At 44.3% G+C, this 22,912-nt stretch overlaps 1 protein-coding gene across 1 annotated transcript in view; it reads left to right on the top strand.

The window, feature by feature from the left end:
* The window catches only part of LOC145354520 (slit homolog 1 protein-like), a 322,720-nt gene that overhangs the window by 108,322 nt on the left and 191,486 nt on the right, over window positions 1-22,912 (top strand). The window contains exon 5 of the mRNA XM_080205955.1: window positions 19,260-19,331. Within this exon, the coding sequence (XP_080062081.1) occupies window positions 19,260-19,331 (72 nt within the window). The remainder of the gene's footprint in view (window positions 1-19,259; window positions 19,332-22,912) is intronic.

Below are 22,912 nucleotides of genomic sequence, written 5' to 3'. Positions count from 1 at the left end.
GACAAGTGGGGGAGGTGATAGCCTAGTGGTATTATCACTGGATTATTAATCCAGAAACTCAGCTAATACTCTGGGGACCCGGGTTCAAATCCTGCCACAGCAGATAGTGGAATTTGAATTCAATAAAAAAATCCTGGAATTAAGAACTTGCTGATGACCGTGAAACTAATGTCGACTATTATCTGGCCTACATGTGATTCCAGAACCACAGGAATGTGGTTGACTCTCAAGTGCCTTCCAAGGGCAACTAGGGATGGGCAATAAATGCTGGCCAGCCAATGACACCCATGTCCCATCAATTAATAAAAAAAAGAAAGAGAACTGGTAGAAAAAAGGCCCAAAGACATGGAAGATGAAAGTCCAAAATACAAAAAACAAGAGCCTGCATTTCTATTCCTCAGAATCCTTTCACATCCTCAGGATATCCCAAAGTGCTTTACAGCCAATGAAGTATTTTTAAAGTGTAGTCATTGTTGTAAATTAGGAAGTGTTGCAGCCAATTTATGCAGAGCAAGATCCCACACACAGCAATAACCAGACCATGTCATGTTTACTTTGCCTGAAGGTAAGTCATCATAGAATCATAGAACCCTACAGTGCAGAAAGAGGCCCTTCGGCCCATTGGGTCTGCACTGAACACAATCCTACCCCAGGCCCTACCCCCATATCATACCCTCTAACCTATGCATCCCTGGACACTAAGGGGCAATTTCTTAGCATGGCCAATCAACCTAACCCGCACATCTGTGGGAGGAAACCGGAGTACCCAGAGGAAACCCACACAGACACGAGGAGAATGTGCAAACTCCACACAGACAGTGACCTGAGCCAGGAACTGTGAAGCAGCAGTGCTAACCACTGTGCTACCATGCTACCCAAAGTCCTTGGCTCATTGTCTGCTAATGCTTCATCTTGAATCGTTTTCTTTTGACAGTGGTGGTTTGCCATTGCCTTCCGCTAGTCATCTGTTTTTAATATTTTGGTTGAGGGAGGAATGTTCCATTGGAACAGAAGGGGGCCATTCAGCCTCTTGAGCCCATTCCACCATTCAGTAAGACCATATGACCAAAACACAATTAGACATAGGAGCTGAAGTAGGCCATTTGGCCCATCGATTCTGCTTCACCATTCAATGAGATCATGACTAGTCTGATATAATCCTCAACTCCACTTTCCCGCCCCATCCCCATAATCCTTGATTCTCTTACAAATTAAAAATCTGCCTCTCTCAACCTTGAACATACTCAATGACCCAGCCTCCACTGCCCTCTATGGTAAAGAATTCCACAGATTCACTACCCTCTGAGAGAAGAAATTCCTCCTCATCTCTGTCTTAAATGGTCGACCCCTAACTCTAAGATTATGCCCTCTAGTCAAACTCTCCCACAAGGGGAAACAACCACTCAGCATCTACCCTGTCAAGGGAGAATGTGCAAGGTACACAGTCACCCAAAGCCAGGATTGAATCCGGGTCCCTGGAACTGTGAGGCAGCAGTGCTAATCGCTGTGCCACCATGTTGCCCTTATGGCAGCGGAGATGTTTAAATTCAGTTAACTGACTAAATTCAGAATAAGAAAATAGTAGACTCAGTAATGGTGACCATGTCGTTAAAAGTCCTTTTTGTTGCACTAATGACCTTTAGGGAAGGAAATCTGCCATTCTGACTTTGTTTGGCCTATGTGTGACTCCAGACCCACATTAGCATGGTTAATTCCTAACTCTCATCTTAAGTGACTTGGCGAGATACTCCATTTTATAAAAATTGCTATGACAAACTGCAGCTGTTCATGAAGGCAGCTCCCTCCCCACCAATTAGAGATGGAGTGCAAGTTCTGGCTTTGCCAGGGATGTCCATATGCCATAAATGAATAAATCATTAGGAAATAAATTTCATGTTGCTGCTCCTGATCATTACACCAGTGTGTGTATCAGTGAAGTACTTGTTGTGATGACCTCCTACTGACCCAGACAGAGACATGCTGACACTGTCTCCAGACCCTCACATGGAGAATGGGCACTGAGGCAGGGGAGGTAGTACAGGGGATAGGACACCGAACCCCAGCTCAAGTGAGATGCAGAGAAACCCAGACCAATAAAGAGCCAGGAAATTATGTATCTAATCAGGCTTGAACTTTATAAATCACTGGTCAGGTCTCAGCTGGAGAATTGTGGACTGTTGTATGTTGGAGAACGATGCTAGGGACCATGGAGGGTTTAAAAGAACAGTACTTTATTTACAGGCATGTGTTCTCTTCTATTGCTGCCTCTTTTCTGTCTGTTTCCCTCACTAGGGACTTATGACATCACTTCCAGTGAATACATTAATATAGCAGAGTTCAGTGTGCCAATAAGAATTAATAACAAAAACATGGCATTTCCTCCCTTCTCGAATTCAACGTCCCCAACAAGTTCAAAACTAGTTCAATATGAACAATAATCAATAAGTTAGTCACTATTAATAATTCAGATGGTCTGGAGGTTGTCACTCTCAAAGTGGTTGATAGTGAACATCAGATTTCTTCTTTCTTATACTGATGGTACCCTTTGGCATTTTCCCCTTTGCACAAATGTCATTAGTGGTGTATTTAACCCGTGTTGACGCAGAGACCATAGTTTGTCTCTGTGTCTAAATAGTAGATGAGGTGTTGCTTTCCACAACAGTGTCTGTTAGTATTCGGCTTGTAGGAAAGTTCAGGTCAGGTCTTTGTATTTTTGAATCTGGATTCTCAGCAGGTTCTGATTCCGGTGGATCTATTCTTCCTGCCAACAGCTGTTCTGTATGTCTCCTCCCGATAACATCATCTCTGGTCAAGACAGTATACGAGACAAGTTCAGTCTGTCCAAGGATTGTGACAGAAGCCCATTTCTCTCCTCTGGTGTAATTGTGAGCAAAAATTCCATGAACTTGGTGGAAAACTTTGTTTAGCTTTGCTTTCCCATCATTTTATCTGTTCTGGTTGTTGCTGTTGTATGATCTCTTTAGAATTTTTGTGAGGCCTAATTCTCCACTGGTCATCACAACCCTCTCACAGAGTTCAACAGCAATCCTCCACCCACCCCACCTTCAAATGCCAAAATGTTTCGTAAGCTATTTACCAGGGGTTATCAATGGTTGTGGGACCTCAGTTGTGAAGAGGAGTTGGAAAAGTTCATTCTGCTAGGAATAGAAAATATTTAGAGGTTCTCTAATAGATGTTTTAGACTTGTTGAAAGGTTTTGGTGAATGAAATGGAGAAAATCCACTCTCTGTAGTGAGTGGGTCAATAACCAGATTTAAAATCATTTGTAAAAGATCCAGATGGGAGATGAGGAGAAATGTTTCCACTCAGATTTGTCAGGATCTAGAAATCCCAACCCAAAAGGTGATGGAAGCTTATTCCATAAGTAATTTGAGAAGGGAGTTGGAGTTGAAGATGAGTTCCTGATGAAAAGCAGGGATATGAAACTTAACCTAACTACTTTAAACAAGGCCTAATTTCCTTTCTTCCGCTACTGGCGGCCATATCTTCAGCAGCCAAGGCTCTGTGCTCTGGAATTCCCTCCTTAGACCTCTTGGCCTCGCTTTCTCTCACTCCTCCATTGAGATGCTACTTAAAACCTGCCTTTCTGACCAAACTGTTGCTCTAATGTTTCCTCATGAACTTCAAAAGGAGACAGACATGTTGCTGGAGTGGGCAGACAGGTGGCAGATGAGGCTCAATGCAGAGAAATCTGAGGTGATTCATTCTGATAGGAAGAATGTGGACAAATGATAGGGATGATTTTGCACCCACATTAGCCATCAGCAAAAACAGCGATGCAGACACAACTTATCACACAAGTCAAGAACCGTGATTCTTGCTGATGAGATCATGTTTCCTGAATTTCCATGCTTTTAACCAATAATGTAACAAGGTTCCAGCCAACTAAGGGCAAGAACCTCATTTTAATACATTTGAATATATTTTAATGTAATTAATAATCCCCTCCCATCACACGATCCCCCCTAACTTAATACTCATACCTCACACTGGCAAAGTTTGCAACAGGTATAAGTTTATTTATTAGTGTCACAAGTAGGTTTACATTAACACTGCAATGAAATTGCTGTGAAAATCTCTTAGTCGCCATTCTCTGGTGCCTGATTGGAGGAAAAGTTAGCATGGCCAATGCACCTAACCAGCCTGTCTTTTAGACTATGCAAAGAAACTGGAGCACCTGGAGGAAACCCACACAGACATGGGAAGAACCTACAAACTCTGCACAGTGACCAAGGCCAGGAATTGAACCTGGGTCCTGGTGCTGTGAGGCATCAGTGCTAACCACTGAAGGCATGAATCAGTCAAGGAGGTCCCCCCAGGGCACAAAGGTGAGGGGGGAGAGGGACATGCCTGGCACAGAATGCCACTGCCTTGGAACAGGTTGGCACCATCCCTGATGCAGGATAGCACTGCCCCAGCAGTGCCAACCTGGAAATGCCAACCGGTACCAGGGGTCAGTGACAGGATGGACTCTCTGGAGAGCCCAATTTGGGGTGTTTCCCATTATGCATGGTGGAGAGGGAGAGCATTGAGGCCTTTGAAGGGGGGACTCAACAGTGACACAAAGTGGCTATTGAGAAGGGAGGGGGCACCTGGCATTGAGGGGGGTGAGAACTGACGATATGGCTGCAGGGGTTGTTGGCCGTGAGGAGGGTTGAGTGGAGAGACCCCAATACTTCTGTGCGGGGGAAGGGGGAAATCACTGGGGGAAGTTGATTGGGCACACTTTAAAGATGTGGGTGGCACAGTGGTTAACACTGTTGCTTCATAGCACCAGGGACTTGGGTTTGATTCCTGGCTTGGATCACTGTCCGTGTGAAGTTTGCACCTTCTCCCTGTGTCTGTGTGGGTTTCCTCCGGGTGCTCTGGTTTCCTTCCACCATCTGAAAGATATGCTGGTTAGGTGCATTGACGCAAACAGGCACTGGGGTGAGGCGACTAGGGGAATTTCACAGTAACTTCATTGCAGTGTTAATGTAAGCCTTACTTGTGATTAATAAATAAATTTTAAAAGATGATGCCCTTATCTCTGTGCAGCCAGTTTTGCTGGCCCTTTCAGGCCCTGCCAGATTGACAGCGTTAGTCATGCCCCAGATTTTATTTGTCCAAGTGACAGAGATTTTGGTCTAAAAACCTGGGCTGAGCATTTGGAGAGAGATATGCCAAGTTTCAAGCAGAGCCTGTCACTCTGACAGATCATAGGAAAATTTCACCCAATATGGGAGAAGGAGTACATCTCCAAAGGGGTGCAGGAGCAGAGGCACCTGGGGGTATATGTGTAGGTTATTGAAGGTGAGAGGGCAGGTGGAATGAGCAATTAATAAAGCGTAGAGTAGCATGGCTTTATTAATAGGGTAAAAAGTCTGACAACACCAGGTTTTAGTCCAACCGATTTATTTGATAGTAAACTCACAAGCTTTCGAGGGGACTCCCTCTTCGTCAGGTGAATGGAGAGTTCTGGCCTCGGACAGAGAACTCTCCATTCACTTGACGAAGAGGGAGTTCCCTCGAAAGCTTGTGAGTTTACTATCAAATAAATCGGTTGGACTAAAACCTGGTGTTGTCAGACTTTTTACTGTGTTTACCCCAGTCCAACGCCGGCACATCCACATCATCTTTATTAATAGGGGCGCAGAGTACAAGAACAAGGAGGTTATGCTGAACTTATACAAGACACTAGTTAAACCTCAGCTGGAAGATTGCACACAGTTCTGGGCACCACACTATAGAAAGAATATGAACACATTGGGAAGAGTGCAGAAGAGGTTTACAAGAATGGTTATGAAGATAGATTGGAGAGGTTGGGACAGTTCTTGGAGGGAAGAAGACCTAGATGAGATTTAATAGAGATGTTCAAAATCATGAGGGATCTGGACATAGTAAATAGGGAGAAATTGTTCATAAGAACATAAGAACATAAGAAATAGGAGCAGGAGTAGGCCATCTAGCCCTTCGAGCCTGCCCCGCCATTCAATAAGATCATGGCTGATCTGTTGTGGCTCAGTTCCACTTTCCCGCCCTCTCCCCATAACCCTTAATCCCCTCTCTTATCAAGAACCCATTAACCCGCTTCTTAAAAATATTTAGCGAGGCAGCCTCCACCACTTCAACGGGCAGAGAATTCCAGAGATTCACCACCCTTTGAGTGAAGAAGTTCCTCCTCAACTCCGTTCTAAACCGCCTCCCCTTTATCTTGAGGCTGTGCCCCCTAGTCCTACTGTCTTTTTTGAGCGGGAAGAGTCTCTCCACCTCTATCCTATCCATCCCATTCATCATCTTATACGTCTCAATGAGATCTCCCCTCATTCTTCTAAACTCTAACGAGTACAAGCCTAGTTTATTCAGCCTCTCCTCATAGCTCAATCCCCTCAACTCCGGTATCAGCCTAGTAAACCTCCTCTGCACTCCCTCCAGGGCCAAAATATCCTTGCGCAGGTGCGGCGCCCAAAACTGCACACAGTACTCCAGCTGCGGCCTCACCAATGCCCTATACAACTGCAGCAAGACCTCCCTACTTTTATATTCAATCCCCCTCGCTATGAAGGCCAGCATCCCATTCGTGAAATGGGATCAGTTCCTACTGGTGAAAGGATCAAGAACGAGAGGGCGGAGATTTAAAGTGATTTGCAGAAGATGCAAATGTAATGTGAGAAAAAAAATTTCACATAATGAGTGGTTGGGGTCTGGAATGCAATGCCTGAAAGTGTGGTGGAGGCAGGTTCAATTGAGACATTCAAGAGGCATTAGATGATTATTTGAATAGAAACAATGCGCAGGGGTATGGGGAAAAAGCAAGGGAGTGGCACTAAGTCACGATGCTTATTTAGTGATCTGGTATAGACATGCTGGGCCAAATGGCCTCCTTCTGCACTGTAACAGTTCCATGATTCTGTGAAGCAACTCGGAGTCAAACTGTGTTTGGTATTCACTAATCTGAAGGACCTTTTGACATTTTGTTGTGTCAAAGGCACTATATACATGCAGGTTGTTGTTGGCTCAGGTGGAGTGTTCAGCTTCTATTGAAGGACAAGAATTGATGTAAGGAAGGATGGGAAAAAACCTGCACTAGAAGGAAGAACAAATCCGAAACGTCAGTGCAGGCTGACTGTGGCTGCTGGCATGTCACTTCAATGTAGTAATTTGCTGAGAAGCTTTTCAATGGAGGAAACAAGAGCAGTGATTACATCTTCTCTGTGTGTAAAGATCTGAAAAATAAATATCTTCAAGATAAGAAGGTTCTGCCTGAAGGAATAAAACATAATAATAAAGAACAGAGAAGACAGTGATGTGGGCATGGTGCAAGGCCCATCCTTGACAATGAACCTTTTCTCATTGAACAATCAAAGAGGACTATACATTGACAAAGTCATTGACATGAGGCCATGGATGATGTGAATGTAACTACAGGAGCTTCCTTGGCATTGCTCAAAGTAAATCAGGCAATCTTTATTATCAGGAGTGTTTACCACAATGTTTTATTCTGTTCTCAAGCTGAAGGTGTGTGTAATACGACCCTGTTCCTTTAAGGTATCAAATGTGGTGACTGTGGTTGGAAACCCTGAGGTCAATGAGGAATCAATTTGTGGTGACAAAACAAATTCCTAGATTGGCGGCTGCCTTTAAATACTCAAAGATCATGTCCCACTAATTTGACTGAATCTTTTGAGGAAGGAAGAAGAAGGATTAATGAAGGTGGCGCAGTTGATGTGGTCTATATAGATTTTAGCAAGTATTTGACAAGTTCCCCCATGGCAGACTGATTTAAAAACAAGCCCATGGGATCCAAGGGAATGTTGCAAGCTGGAAACAAAATGGACTCTGGCAGGAATCAAAGGGTGTTGATGGGTATTTTCACGACTGGAAGGATGCTTCCAGTGGGGTCCCACAGGGCTCAGTACTGGGTCTGCTGCTTTGTATAGTTTATATGAATGATTTGGAAGCAGATGGAGGGAATCATTAAGGAATTTGCAGATGACACAAAGATTGGCCGCGTGGTAGATAGCGGGCAGGATCGCTGTAGACTGCAGGAAGATATCAATGGACTGGTCAGGTAGATAGAAAAGTGGTAAATGGAACTCCACCAGAAAAATGTCGGCATTTGGATAAGTCAAACAAGACAAAGGATTACACAATAAATTGGAGGATAGTGAGAGGCGGAGAGGAGTGAGATACCTCGGAGTGAATGTCCACAAATCCCTGAAGGTGCAGATAAGGTGGTTTAAAAAGCATGAAATCCTTCATTTATCAGCTGAGATATAGATTATAAGAGCAGGGAGGATATGCTGGAATTATATAAAATATCAGTTGGGCCACAACTGTGCAGTTCTGGTCACCTAATTACAGAAAGGATGTAATTGTATTCAATCTGATTTGATTTGATTTATTATTGTCACATGTATTGGTATAGAGTGAAAAATATTGTTTCTTGCACGCTATAAAAGCATACTATATGTAGAATACATAGGGGAGAAGGAAAGGAGAGGATGCAGAATGTAGTATTACAGTCAAGGCTAGGGTGCAGCAAAAGTTCAATTTAGTGCGAGGTAGGTCTATTCAAAAGTCTGATGGCAGCAGGGAAGAAGCTGTTCTTGAGTCGGTTGGTACGTGATCTTTTTCCCTATGGAAGAAGTTGGAAGAGTGTGCCTGAGATGTGTGGGGTCCTTGATTATGCTCCCTGCTTTTCCGAAGCAGCAGGAAGTGTAGATGAAGTCAATGGATGGGAGACTGGTTTGCAAGGTTGACAAGGATGTTGCTAGGACTGGAACCTTGCAGCAATGAGGAAAGATTGGAAAGGCTGGGGTTGTTCCTCTAGGAAGAGAAGAGGCTGAGGGGAGGTTGGAATGAGATGTACAAAATTGTGAGGGGCCGGGATAGAGTGGATGGAAAGGATTTACCTTCACACAGAGGGAAGTGATTGAGGGCATAGATTTAAAATGATTAGTAGAAAGATTAGAGGAGAGATGAGGAAAACACTTTTCGCCCAGAGGGTTGTGTGGGTCTGGAACTCACTACCTGAAAGGGTGACAGAATCAGAAACGCTCAATGCCCCTTAAATACTGTGACTTTTAGAGATACGGACCAAATATTGGAAAATGGGATCTTTTGCCTGATGCTGATATGATGGGCAGGATTTCCAAACCCTTCCTGCTGAACACATTTCCTGTCCTGCTGAAGGTGACCTGCTGGAATGGGTTCCCCAGCGGCAGGACGGGCCAGCCTCACAAAAGGCCATGGACATCGGCAGGACTAGAAGCTCCTGCTATCAACTAATGACAAACTGCCTCTGCTGCCAGAAAACATGTCCAATGGGTCAAGTGGCTTCCTTATGGGTTAGGTTGATTGGCCATGCTAAGAAATTGCCCCTTAGTATCCAGGGATGCATAGGTTTGGGGATTAATGGGTATAATGTGGAGGGATATGGGGGTAGGGCCTGGGTAGGATTGTGTTCAGTGCAGACTAGGGTTCTATGATTCTATGATTTTTATGTGCCCATATATGTACCATAGAATCCTTACAGTGCAGAAAGAGGCCATTTAGCCCATCAGGTCTGCACCAACCCTCCCAAAGAGAACACTACTAGATAGGTCTCTCTGTGGATATTGCCAGACTTGCTGAGTTTTTCCTAGCTATTAGGCAGTATTTACCTCTCCTTCCGTGGAGTGTTTGGCGCTTTCGCGCTAGTTCCCCCTTTACCAAGGGCCAAAAATGGCTACCGTTGGGACCATTTAAATTGACTTAATGGGCTGCACGCCCAAACTTACCGGCACTTCCGCCTTTGCCACTGTGTTCGCCCATCCAGATTCAGTGCAAAACAGATATGGTCCGTAAAGATCCGATTCGGCACTCCAGGTTCTAAGGAGGTAAGTTCCGAGCTTCTGGTGGCTCTCTGACTCAGATCGGTGGTGTGGGGGGAGGAAGGTGGGTCAGATGGCTCTCTGGTGGAGGGAGGGAGGTCAATGGGGGGCGGGGGGGGCACTGCCACTCTGCATGTCAACGCTCAGAGGGAATGGCACTGCCACTTTGCATATGATCGGTGGGGAGGAAGGTGGGAAGGTGCCGTGATCGGTCTAGGTGATGGGGGTGTTCGGGTAAGTTGTGTTGTGGGGTTGGGGCAATTTCTGTGGGACCAGAGGGGAGGAATTATCCTGCCCGGGAGCAATATGGCAAGGGAGCGTTTATCTTTTTCTCTGCGCATGCGCAGTTGGAGGTGCCGATTGGAGCTACAGTATTTTGGGTATGATAAGTCCTGCCCATCGGCTTCTGCAGCATGATTCAGAATCATTGCTATTTTTTCAGGCAGAGCGTGTGGGGAGGGGGCGGGGGAGCGGGGGGGGGGGTGCTGAGAACTTGTCTAAAAGTCAGACCTGAAGCACTCCAAGTTTCAAGTACACCCAGCACTTAGTATTAAAATGGTAAAATAGGGCTCTCGAGATTCAAAGTTCATGTGCCTCCCAGGCTTGAGCACAAGAATGCCGTGTAATACACCAGCACACTACTGAGGGAGCCCTGCATTGTTAGTGGGACAGTATTGAGGGAGTGCTGCACTGTCAGACGATCAGTACTGAGGGAGTGCTGCACTGTTTGATTTGATTTGATTTGATTTATTATTGTCACATGTATTAATATACAGTGGAAAGTATTTTTCTTGTGCGTTGTACAGACAAAATATACCGTTCGTAGAGAAGGAAACGACAGAGTGCAGAATGTAGTGCTATAGTCATAGCTAGGGTGTAGAGAAAGATCAACTTAGTGCAAGGTAAGTCCATTCAAAAGTCTGACAGCAGCAGGAAAGAAGCTATTCTTGAGTCAGTTGGCATGTGACCTCAGTACTGAGGGAATGCTGCACCGTCAGAGTGTCAGTACTGAGAGAGTGCTGCATGTTATAGGGTCAGTATTGGGTGAGAGCTGCACTGTCAGATGCCGTCTTTTGGATGAGATGCTAAACTGAGGCCCCACTTGCCTGCTCGGGTGGATATAAAAGATCACATAATACCATTTTAATAAAGACCACGGAGTTACCGCTGATGTTCTGCCTGATAGTTATCTCTCAATCAACATTACAAAAACAGGATATTATCACAGTGCTGTTTGTGGGAGCTTGCTGCATGCAAATTGGCTGTTGTATTTGTAACATTGCAACAGAAAAATACTTCATTGCTCATAAAGGGCTTTGAGATGTTTAATCATTGTGAAAAGTGCTATATCAACGTAAGTCTTTCTTTATTGTTTGTTTATATTTGAGATTTTTTTTGTAGTACAACAGTTTTGTTTTACACTTGTATCTAAATATCTTCAGTTGGAATTCATTCCAGAACCTTTCTGAGCATCATCTGCAGCGGCAGGTGCATCCTCTCCCTTGGTGTTTCGCACATAGATAACCTGTGCTCTGTGTTTGCATACCAGCTTGATCATACCTCTCGTTTTCAGCATCAGTGTTTCACTTTTGTCTGAGAATATTCACAGACCTGTATTCCCATGGTGACCTGCTTCTGATGTTTTCCCCCTCTGTGAATCAGGCTGTTTATGACCAGAAAAAGCAGGTGGACCCACACACTCTCTTATACACATGCAGACATGCATGTAGACACACACACACCTATATGTATGGACATGCCTGGACACATACACATGCCTGCATATGCACACACCCATGCACACATACACATCTGTGCACACGTGCATGCCCATACACAAAGACAGGACCACGCATGCATACACACACATGATACCTGCACATATGTGTATACTTGTACACACACAACACATGCCTGCACACAAATACATGCCTGCACACACATGCATGCTTGCACACACACACACACACACACACATATGCCTGCACACACACACACGCACACACACATGCCTGCAAACTCATGCCTGCATACATGCAAATACCTGCACTATCTGAAATGTTGACATGAGCAATGATGACCCACATGTGAATTTGTCTGATGTGAAACCTCAGCATGAATGATGCCAAGGTTTCCTACAACTACCCACATCCGCAAATCCATGATAAGCCATAATTGGAGGGTAATTGGCAGTTTGAGATGAGTTCCCTATTTGCCGAGCGATCTGTACCTTCATGCACCATTGACTGCAGGGCCCATACTCTTTTTCTTGGTGAATGCTTCACAGTTAATATCTGAAACAGGCCTTTAACACAATGGTGGGAGGCAGCAGTTTGGAACAGGGTGAATTTTTTGCCTCTTAATTTGGGAGTAGAACTCTGCTTTCTTCTAAATTGTTAATTTTCGGGATGCAGTGATATCACTGAAAATTAAAGCTGGTGTTCCTATTTGAGGACTGTGTTTGCTTCCTAAACCACTGGCAGTTGTCTCATTCAATTAACTGGCTTGCTCAGTCACTTCAGAAAGTTTAAACGCATTGGTGTGGGATTGGAGTCACATACAGAATTACATAGAATTCCCAGCACAAAACACACCTCTGACACAACTGCCCCACACAAGTATCTACCCACCTGACTTCACCTCAACTTTTCCTCAACTTCTCAACCAATCTTTCTGTTTCTTTTATTCTCATTCCTTTATCCAGCTTCTCCTTAATGATTTCCACCCTTTTTACCTCAACCATTCCCTGTGGTAACAAATTCTGCATTCTCACCACTCTGTTGCTTTTTTAAAATTCATTCATGAGATTTGGACATCACTGGCTGGGCCAGTTTTTATTGCCAATCCCTAATTGTCCTTGAGAAAGTGGTGGTGAGCTGCCTTCTTGAACCACTGCAGCCCATGTGATGTAGGTACACCCACAGTGCCATTAGGGAGGGAGTTCCAGGATTTTGACCCAGCAACAGTGAGGAACAGCAATATATTTCCAAATCAGGATGGTGTATGACTTGAAGGAGTAAAACAATTTCTCCTGAATTCCTAATTGGATTTATTAGTGACTATCTTACATTCATGATTCCTTGCTTTGAACTTCCTCACAAGTGTAAATATATTCTCAGGTTGATTAAGGAGAGCAGATTTCCAGAACTTTATAAACCAGATGATGTTATACAACAGCTTGGGGCTTCATGGTCACTTGTTTCAACACCAACTCTTCACGCCCAAAGATTTTACAAACTGTATTGAGATTCTCAGTAATTCATGGTCGGAATTGAATCCATGTTCTCAGGATTGTTAGTCCATGCCACTGCGTCAGTACTCCAGCAAAAGGACCTCTACGCTCCCTCAGTGTGGAAACTTCATTGTTACCCTGAAAGGACTAGCTGTATCCTCACTCATGATAAAGATGGCAGGCTATCTGTGAGGAAATACTCACTATTACTCAGGCCTTGGGCAGATGGTGAGTAATTGAAAGAGGGGTCTCTAAAAGGGGAGCCCATCAGAAACATTTGGCTCTGGAGGTACTGACCTTCATCTGTGCCTTTGTTGTGCGGAGGGTGTGGAGAGTCTGCAGAAGGATCTAGATAGGCTGGGCGAATGGGCCAGGAACTGGCAAATGGAATTTAATGTTGGCAAGTGCGAGGTGGTCCACTTTGATAGGAATAATGGTAGGAAGGATTATTACTTACGTGGAGAAAAACTGCAGCAGGCGACGGTGCAGAGGGACCTCGGGGTCCTTGTGCATGAGTCGCAAAAACCCAGCTTGCAGGTGCAGCAGGTGGTCAGGAAGGCGAATGGGATGCTGGCCTTCATAGCGAGGGGGATTGAATATAAAAGTAGGGAGGTCTTGCTGCAGTTGTATAGGGCATTGGTGAGGCCGCAGCTGGAGTACTGTGTGCAGTTTTGGGCGCCGTACTTACGCAAGGATATTTTGGCCTTGGAGGGAGTGCAGAGGAGGTTTACTAGGCTGATGCCGGAGTTGAGGGGGTTGAGCTATGAGGAGAGGCTGAATAAACTAGGCTTGTACTCGTTAGAGTTTAGAAGAATGAGGGGAGATCTCATTAAGACGTATAAGATGATGAATGGGATGGATAGGATAGAGGTGGAGAGACTCTTCCCGCTCAGAAAGGACAGTAGGACTAGGGGGCACAGCCTCAAAATAAAGGGGGGGGTGCGGTTTAGAACGGAGTTGAGGAAGAACTTCTTCACTCAAAGGATGGTGAATCTCTGGAATTCTCTGCCCGTTGAAGTGGTGGAGGCTACCTCGCTAAATATTTTTAAGACGCGGGTTGATGGGTTTTTGATAAGCGAGGGGATTAAGGGTTATGGGGAGAGGGCGGGAATGTGGAACTGAGCCACGACAGATCAGCCATGATCTCATTGAATGGCGGGGCAGGCTCGAAGGGCCAGATGGCCTACTCCTGCTCCTATTTCTTATGTTCTTATGTTACCTTTAGACCTGACTATTTCAATGCACACCTTCACCCTCCTTAAGCTTCAATTCATCTAAATCTCAGTGAGAACACACCAAATCAAGTTCTTGACCCTTCCATTAACCGAACAGCTTATTCCACTATACTCTGTGCAGTTCGCTCATAATATTGAACACCTCTGTTTAATCACCTCTTATACTTTATCATAGCGAACGCGCCCAGCATTGTCAATCTATCCCTTTAACTGGAATCTTTCATCCTGAATTCATTCTGATAACTCTTTTCTGCTCTCTCTCTCTGCAATGTTCTCACATCCTTTCTGGAGTGTTTAAAGTTTTAAAGCTTATTTATTAGTGTCACAAGTAGGCGTACATTAACAGTGCAATGAAGGTACTGTGAAAATCTCCTAGTTGCCACACTCCTGCACTTGTTTGCTACAGCGAGGGAAAATTTAGCATGGCCAATGCACCTAAACAGCACATCTTTCGGATTGTGGGAGGAAACCGGAATACCCGGAGGAAACTCATGCAGACACAGGGAGAACATTCAGACTCCACACAGACAGTGACCCAATCCATGAATCAAACCTGGGTCCCTGGCACTGTGAGGCAGCAGTGCTAACCACTGTGCCAACATGCCACCCTTGTGGTGCCTAGAGTTTGGCCTCTAATCGTTAGGGAATGTATTTGCTCCATTGTGAGTAAACATCTTCTGCTCCATCCCAATCACAGTCCTTCAACACTGTTTGTTCTCTCAGAGGAGATTGCTAGCTTCTTACAAATGTTCTTTCTTCAGTGAAAATGAGTTCACTTTCATAAGTCTGTCCATGTAACATGGAGCCCTAAGATTTGCCAGACCTGCTGAGTTTATCCTACATTTTCTGTCTTTACTCCACCCTGGTCCTTGAATTCTGGTGAGGCTAAATGTTACCTGCAGCATCCAGTGTGCAGTTTGGTCATAGGGGGTTAAAATATCCATGTACAATGATCTTGACTGATACGTATATACTGTATACTCTCAGAGAACAGCCAATAATCAACCCATTACTTTGCCTCTTCCACTCTGGTTAATGGAGACCCAATCTTCATGTTACAGAGTTTCCCATCCCACTGTTAAAACTACCTGGTATATATCTACATTAAAATCCATCTCAAGTTCTTAGTCCAATGAATAATTGGGTCAGATGTGCTCTAAATGATGCCGCTGTCTTTAGAGGGTTTTACTGAACTGCTGATATAAAAAATAGAAAGGTTTCGCATTTCTGCTGCGTCTTTCACGGTCTCAGGACATCCTAAGGCACTTTACAGCTAACAAAATACTCTTTTGAAGTGCTTGGCTTCCTCGCCATCACTCTGTGGCTCAAGTCCACTTGTGCCAGGGAGTTCAAACAAGTACAGCAAGCATACATTCAAGACGGAAATAAATTGAGTTTCCATGGTGTGCCCATCTGTTGACAAATAGGATGCCTGTTAACAAGGAAGGAAAAAACATGTTGCAGCTGTCAAGACTACCTGGGGAGTGTAGGCAATGCACACCTCGCAAAACAGGAAATAGGACTTAACACCGTCTGAGAGGCTGCAGAGAAAACCTCCAGCGTGCTAATCTCATCTGCAATGTTTATGCTCTACATGATCCTCCTCCCATTCCTCTTCATCTCATTCCATTGGCATCATTTTCCATTCCTTTCTCCATTACTTCTCGTATTTCCCTTAAAGATAAAGAAGAGGTTTATTAGAATGGTTCCAGGAATAAGGGATTACACTACACAGAAAAACAGAAAAGTCGGGACTTTTTGAAGCAGAGAGAAAGCTAAGAAGATATTTGAAAGAGATGTTCAAAATCATGAAGTGTTAGGCAGATCAAATAAAGTGTGATTGTGTTGAATGGCTGAAGGGTTGATTTAAGGTAACTGGCAAAAGGAGCCAGTGGTGACATTGGAAAACCTTTTTTTTTGATGTAGAGGGTGCATTTGCTGTGTGATCAGATTTTATTTCTATTCTTTCGTGGGATATGTGCAATGCTGACAAGACCAACATTCCTTGCAAAATGTTTGGGGAGTGACTACAGATCCAGTAGCCTTCAATTAGAAATTGGATAAATAGACAATGGTACAAGGATAAAGAGCAGGGAGCATGAGTCTGGCTGGATTGCTCTTCAAGAGAGTTGTTGTAGATTCAGTGGGCTGAATGGCCTTCTGTGCTCTACCCTGTGATTCAATGTTATTCTCTGGTTCGAGATTCCAGCCATTCTCTGAGTAAAGAAATTGCTTCTGAGTTCCCCATTAGATTTATCAGTGATGAATAATTTTATTTAGGACCACTCATTTTGTTCTCAAGTGGAAACACCTTTGCTGGAATAGCTCACTAACACTGTCTAGTTTGCCAGTTGCCTAGGCAATGGGAATTTGTTCTTGACTTTAAGCCAGAGGTGACAATTGGGCAGTGGAGACTCCTATAATCGTACACTTTATCACAGGTTAGAGGTGTGGGAGTGATATTCCGAGGGTTCATCTCTGACCTGCAGTTCCTGAGTTTCCTAGTTAGGCAAATTAAAGGTCAGTGGGCTTTCCAAGTCTTCTCTGATGCCTTTGATTCTGGTTCAAAATCTTGCCTGCTCAGAATCAACCTTGAATTTGTGTCAGGATGGAGGGGCCAGAAAAGGATGGGATCAGGATAGGAGCAGGTGGTTTCAGGGAGGGTTTGTGATCAGTGCATGCTGGGTAGTTGGGTTACATTGTGATCTTTGCTTAATTTCTGCTACGGAAGATTCATCAATTACTGTGGTAAGATTAACAACTAGCATCTCCAAATTTGAAAGCAAAAGGTATTTTATTTCATAAGTTAAATAAACCGGACTTCTAGAAATTTCCACACAGACTGTATGAACCAGTTGGTAGTCCACACTCTCCCCCCCCTCTCCTAAGAGTGTCTTGTCAGATTAGAACCTTATCTGTCATCTAAGAGAATATTGACTTCCATCCAGTTCTAGAGAGGATTGCTGCAGATTGTTTATCTCCAACCATGGCCTCTTTTTCTGGGGGAGGGGCTCAGTTTTCAGGCAGGGATGATGTGGGTGTGGAGGAGGGAGAGGTGAGGGAGGAGGAGCAGATTGTTGAAGAGCTAAGCAGTCCCACTGTAATAACTGGCTAATTGCAACAAGAATCAGGAACTTCTCCATTGCAAAATAAAAAAGTAAAGTTAGTTGTAAGCAGGCTTCCATTCACGTTATAATGAAGTTGCTGTGAAAATCCCTGAGTTGCCACACTCTGGTGCCTGTTCGGGTACCCTTAGGGAGAATTTAGCATGGCCAGTGCATCTAACCTGCACATCTTTGGACTGAGGAAACCGGAGCACCAGGAGGAAACCCATGCAGACATGGGGAGAATATACAAACTCCACACAGACAGTGACCCAAGCTGGGAATTGAACCTGAGTCCCTGGCACATAATGGTCATTGTGTACCTGAGGATTTGTGGAAAACTTGTTAAAACACTAACTCTGTTTACTCACAGTCGAGCAGTAGGACGACCCCAGGACCTGAGAATATCATGTCACCAAATATAGTCAGATGTATTTCTGGAGGTTTCTTATTCATTTGTTGGATGTGGGTGTCACTGGCTAGGCATTTATTGCCCATCCCTAATTGCCCTTGAGAAGATGGTGGAGAGCCACCTTCTTGAATATAACCAGGCGGCCATTTTAGTGAGCAACTACATTGCTGTTTGACTTGATTTGATTCATTATTGCGACATGTATCAGTATACAGTGAAAAGTATTGTTTCTTGCATGCTATACAGACAAAACATACCATTCATAGTGAAGCAAAAGAGGGAGTGCAGAATGTAGTGTTACAGTCATAGCTAGGATATAGAGAAAGATCAACTTAGTGCGAGGTAGGTCCATTCAAAAGTCTGATGGCAGTAGGGAAGAAGCTGTTCTTTAGTCGGTTGGTATGTGAGCTTAGACTTTTGTATCTTTTTCCCAATGGAAGAAGATGGAAGAGAAGAGAGTATGTCTGGCGTGCGTGGGGTCCTTAATTATGCTGGCTACATTTCCAAGGCAGCGGGAAGTGTCGACAGTCAATAGATGGGAGGCTGGTTTGAGTGATGGATTGGGCTTCTTTCACGATCGTTTGCAATTTCTTGTGGTCTTGGGCAGAACAGGAGCCATACCAAGCTGTGATACAACCAGAAAGATTGTTTTCTATGGTGCATCTGTAAAAGTTGGTGAGAGTCATAGCTAACATGCTAAATTTCCTTAGTCTTCTGAGAAAGTAGAGGCATTGGCAGGCTTTCTTAACTATAGTGTCAGGGGGGACCAGGACAGGTTTTTGGACACCTAAAAACCTGAAGCTGTTGATCATTTCCACTTCTACTTTACATGTTCTCCACTACACTACTGTAGGTCTGGAGTCACATGTAGGTCAGATTTCCTTCCCTAAAGTGAACCAGTTGTGTTTTTATGAAAATGGATACTGAGACTAGTTTTCAATCCTAGATTGTTATTAATGGAATTTAAATTCTGCTGGCTGATATGGTGAATTTGTACCCATGCACACGTAGCATTAGTATGGTGTTACTTTGGTCTACTAGTCTAATAACATTACTGCAATGCTACCATTCCCTACGTGACAAATCCCCTACCCCCATCCCCTTGCAATCTCCAAGTTGGAGATCCACCCATACCACCCAAGACAAACAGTGGCCCTGCCAATATAGCCAATTATACGTACCCAAGGGTGGGTGGCTGCCAGCCCACTTCAAGGGGAGCGTAAAATTCCAGCCTAAGATTCTGAACATTCAGAGGGGCGAGTGGTGTCATTATCCATACAATAAGTCTACTGAGCAGCAGAAAAGATATTGGGTTGTTAACAGCAGGAGCCATTATTAATGATGGGAAATTTGATTAATTATTCAGAATTCAGAATAATATGGAATCTGATATTTTCACAGGGATCTGAGCGAGAATTTCATCCAGGCTATTCCCAGGAAGGCATTCCGTGGAGCGACCGACATCAAGAACTTGTGAGTATAGCCAGGCTACGTGCACTGCAGGTCACTTCAATCCGTCTTCATCTTTCTCTTCTTTGGCCTATTTGCATTGTCCTCTCCCTCTCTCTTTGGTCTGCCCCCTAAGGGCTCTGTCCTGACCCAGTACTACATTCCATCCCCTCAGGGATGTGCTGATTTGAGTCCTGCAGTTGGGGCTGATTGTATCTCAGTGAAGTTGGTCACTCAGACTTTACTCCATTGTTGTTGTTTCCAATGACACTCGATGTCCTTTGTCAATCTGACACAACCAGCTAACCAGGGACTGTTACTTCTCAGAGAGAAAGAAGCAGTTGTCAGCTGATTTATTCCCCATCCTTATTTGCCCTCGAGAAGGTGGTGGTGAGCTACCTTCTTGAACAGTTGCAGTCTATGTAGTGTAGGCACACCCACAGTGCTGTTAGGGGTGGAATTCCAGGATTTTGACCCAGCGACAGTGAAGGAATGGTGATATGTTTCCAAGTCAGGATGGTAAGTGCTTCGAGGGGAACCTCCAGATGATGGTATTCCCACGTACTGCTGCTGTTGTCCTTTGAGATCGTAGAGCTCACAGATTTGGAAGGTGCTGTCTAAGGAACCTTACTGTGTTCAGTGCATCTTGTAGATGGTATGTGCTGCTGTGTCAGTGGTGGAGGGAGTGTATGTTTGTAGAAGAGGTAGCAATCAAGCAGGCTGCTTTGTCCTGGACAATCGAGCTTCTTGAGTTTTATTGGAGGTGCACTCATCCAGGAGAATGTTCCATCAGGCCTGACTTGTGCCTTAAGATGGTGGACAGGCTTTGGGGAGTCAGGAATGAGTTACTCATCACAGAATTCCTAGCTTCTGACCTGTTCTTGTAGCCACAGTACTTATATGGCTAGTCCAGTTGAGATTCTGGTTGATGATAACTCTGCTTGGATTCCTGGAAGTTCTGTCACGTGACCTGCCACCCACCCTCCCCCACCCCCATCAAGCTAAATAGTTTTTTCCCCTCATCTACAATATTTTTATAATTTACAAACAAAAGTGTTCAAAGAAAATACATACGAGACTCAGTCTATCTTTTGGATTTGAATCCTTGTGATGTAGGAAATTATGCTCAAATTTTGCCCTCTCCCAGGACAGTTACAATGCCAACATTAACAAGGGCAACTAGTGATGGACAATAAATGCTGGTCAGCCAGTGATGCATGTGTCCCATGAATGAATAAAAAATAACAACGCTTCTCCATGAACAAGAACAAAATCAGTGTTTTTCTCTGGGAAAGTGAGCCAGTACTCATTGGTTCAGAGATTAACTTCCACTCTGAGTGTAATCATAGACTCAGCTGTGTGTTATGGGATGATTAAATTGATGAGAGTGATTTAAAATGAGGACCATTGTTTGTTAAGACAGTCCAGCCTTAATAGAAAATGGGAAAGTTCTGCATCACCCTTTGTCTTCACCATCGACTCCTTTATTTCTTTGTCTCCATCAATTTCTCATGACTACCCCAGCACTGACTCAATTTCTCTGACTCCTGTCTCTCTCGTGACCTGTCTCTTATTCTATCGTATTTATAACTCCCTGTTACTCTGTCTATCTCCATCCTTTGTAATTGGGGTCTTCCTTCATCCTCTGTCTCCTTACTTCTAATACTCTCTCAGACCTGAATTTGCACACAGATGGAGAGGTTCTCTATCTTTGTGAAAATGTTGCTAGAGGCCCAAATATGCTTGCCCAGGCCCAAGTCCAGGCCCCCGCCATTTTCATGCAGAGAAGGAACAGGTTAAGTTCAACTTTGCACATGTTAAAGTACAGACTCCTTCTGTGTGATCTAATTTTTGCAAGGAATGGGTGGTAAATCCATTTTGTGTACCTTAGATATGGTAGTAGAAAGCCTAAACTTACTGGAGTCCTTTGGAAAGGTAAGACACCCTTTTGGATATGGTCCCTCAACATTTTTGGGAGAGATGTGGTGCCCTTTGGGATTTTTAAAAGTAGACATGATTGTGTGTAAAAAATGGATAAACTCAGTGGAACAATCGTGGGACCTGTCATGGGAACTGTCAAGCTGTCAAGGAAGCTGCCAGAGGGAGATGTCAGAGGGAGCTGTCAAGCTTTGAAGACATTTAAATCTCCTGCCCTTTAAGTAGTTGAAAAAAACTGGCTACAGTGTTTAAAAAATATCACTGCTTGCTATTTCATTTTGTCTGCCAAAATAAACTTGAAGGCTACCATCACAGGATTAATCCTGTGTCAGGACCCCAAAACAAAACATGAGAACATAAGAAATAGGAGCAGGAGTAGGCCATCTAGCCCTTCGAGCCTGCCCCGCCATTCAATAAGATCATGGCTGACCTGAAGTGGATCAGTTCCACTTTCCCGCTCTCTCCCCATAACCCTTAATTCCCTTGTCTGTCAAAAACCTATCTACCCGTGACTTAAATATATTTAGCAAGGTAGCCTCCACCACTTCAACGGGCAGAGAATTCCAGAGATTCACCACCCTTTGAGTGAAGAAGTTCCTCCTCAACTCCAATCTAAACTGCTCCCCCCCCTTATCTTGAGGCTGTGCCCTCTAGTCCTGCTATCCTTTCTAAGCGGGAAGAATCTCTGTACCTCTACCCTATCCATCCCTTTCATTATCTTATACATCTCTATAAGATCCCCCCTCATCCTTCTAAACTCCAACGAGTACAGACCCAGTCTAATTAGTCTCTCTTCATAGTCCAACCCCCTCATCTCCACTATCAGCCTAGTGAACCTCCTCTGCACTCCCTCCAAGGTCAAAATATCCTTGCATAAGTGCGGCGACTAAAACTGCACACAGTACACAAGCTGTAGCCTCACCAGTACCCTGTACAGTTGCAGCAAGACCTCTCTGCTTTTATATTCTATCCCCCTCGCTATAAAGGCCAGCATACCATTCGCCTTCTTGATCACCTGCTGCACCTGCAGACTGGGTTTTTGCGACTCATGCACAAGGACCCCCAGATCCCTCTGCACCGTAGCATGCTGCAGCTTTTCGCCCTTTAAATAGTAATCCCTCCTACTATTATTCCTGCCAAAGTGGATAACCTCACACTTGCTAACATTATACTCCATCTGCTAGGTCCTCGCCCACTCGCTCAGCCTATCCAGATCCCTCTGCAGGCTTTCCACACCCTCCGCACAATTTGCTTTTCCACTCATCTTTGTGTCATCAGCAAATTTCATCACCCTACACTCAGCCCCCTCCTTTAGATCATCTATATAAATGGTAAAACAAATAAGTTAAATCTGTATTTCTGGGTATTAGGAATAGAAATAGACTATAAGACCATAGATTTATAAGCAGAATTAGGCCACTCAGCCATTCAAATCTGCTCCACCATTCAGTGAGATCATGGCTGATTTGATGTGATAATCCTCAACTTCAGCCAGAAGGGGTCATGAGAAGGCCTTGGCGGGTAAAATTAAGGAGAATCCCAAGGCGTTCTACAAATATGTGAAGAGTAAAAGGATGAGAAAAGAAGGGATAGGACCTATAAAAGGTGAAGGGGGGAAAGTCTGTGTGGAACAGGAAGACACGGCAGAGGTGCTTAATGAGTACTTT

This window comes from Carcharhinus amblyrhynchos, chromosome 17, assembly GCF_965287045.1.
Source record: "Carcharhinus amblyrhynchos chromosome 17, sCarAmb.v2.hapA, whole genome shotgun sequence".
NCBI lineage: Eukaryota > Metazoa > Chordata > Chondrichthyes > Carcharhiniformes > Carcharhinidae > Carcharhinus > Carcharhinus amblyrhynchos.
The sequence above is the reverse complement of the archived record's forward strand: the minus strand, read 5'-3'. Positions and strand labels throughout refer to the sequence as shown.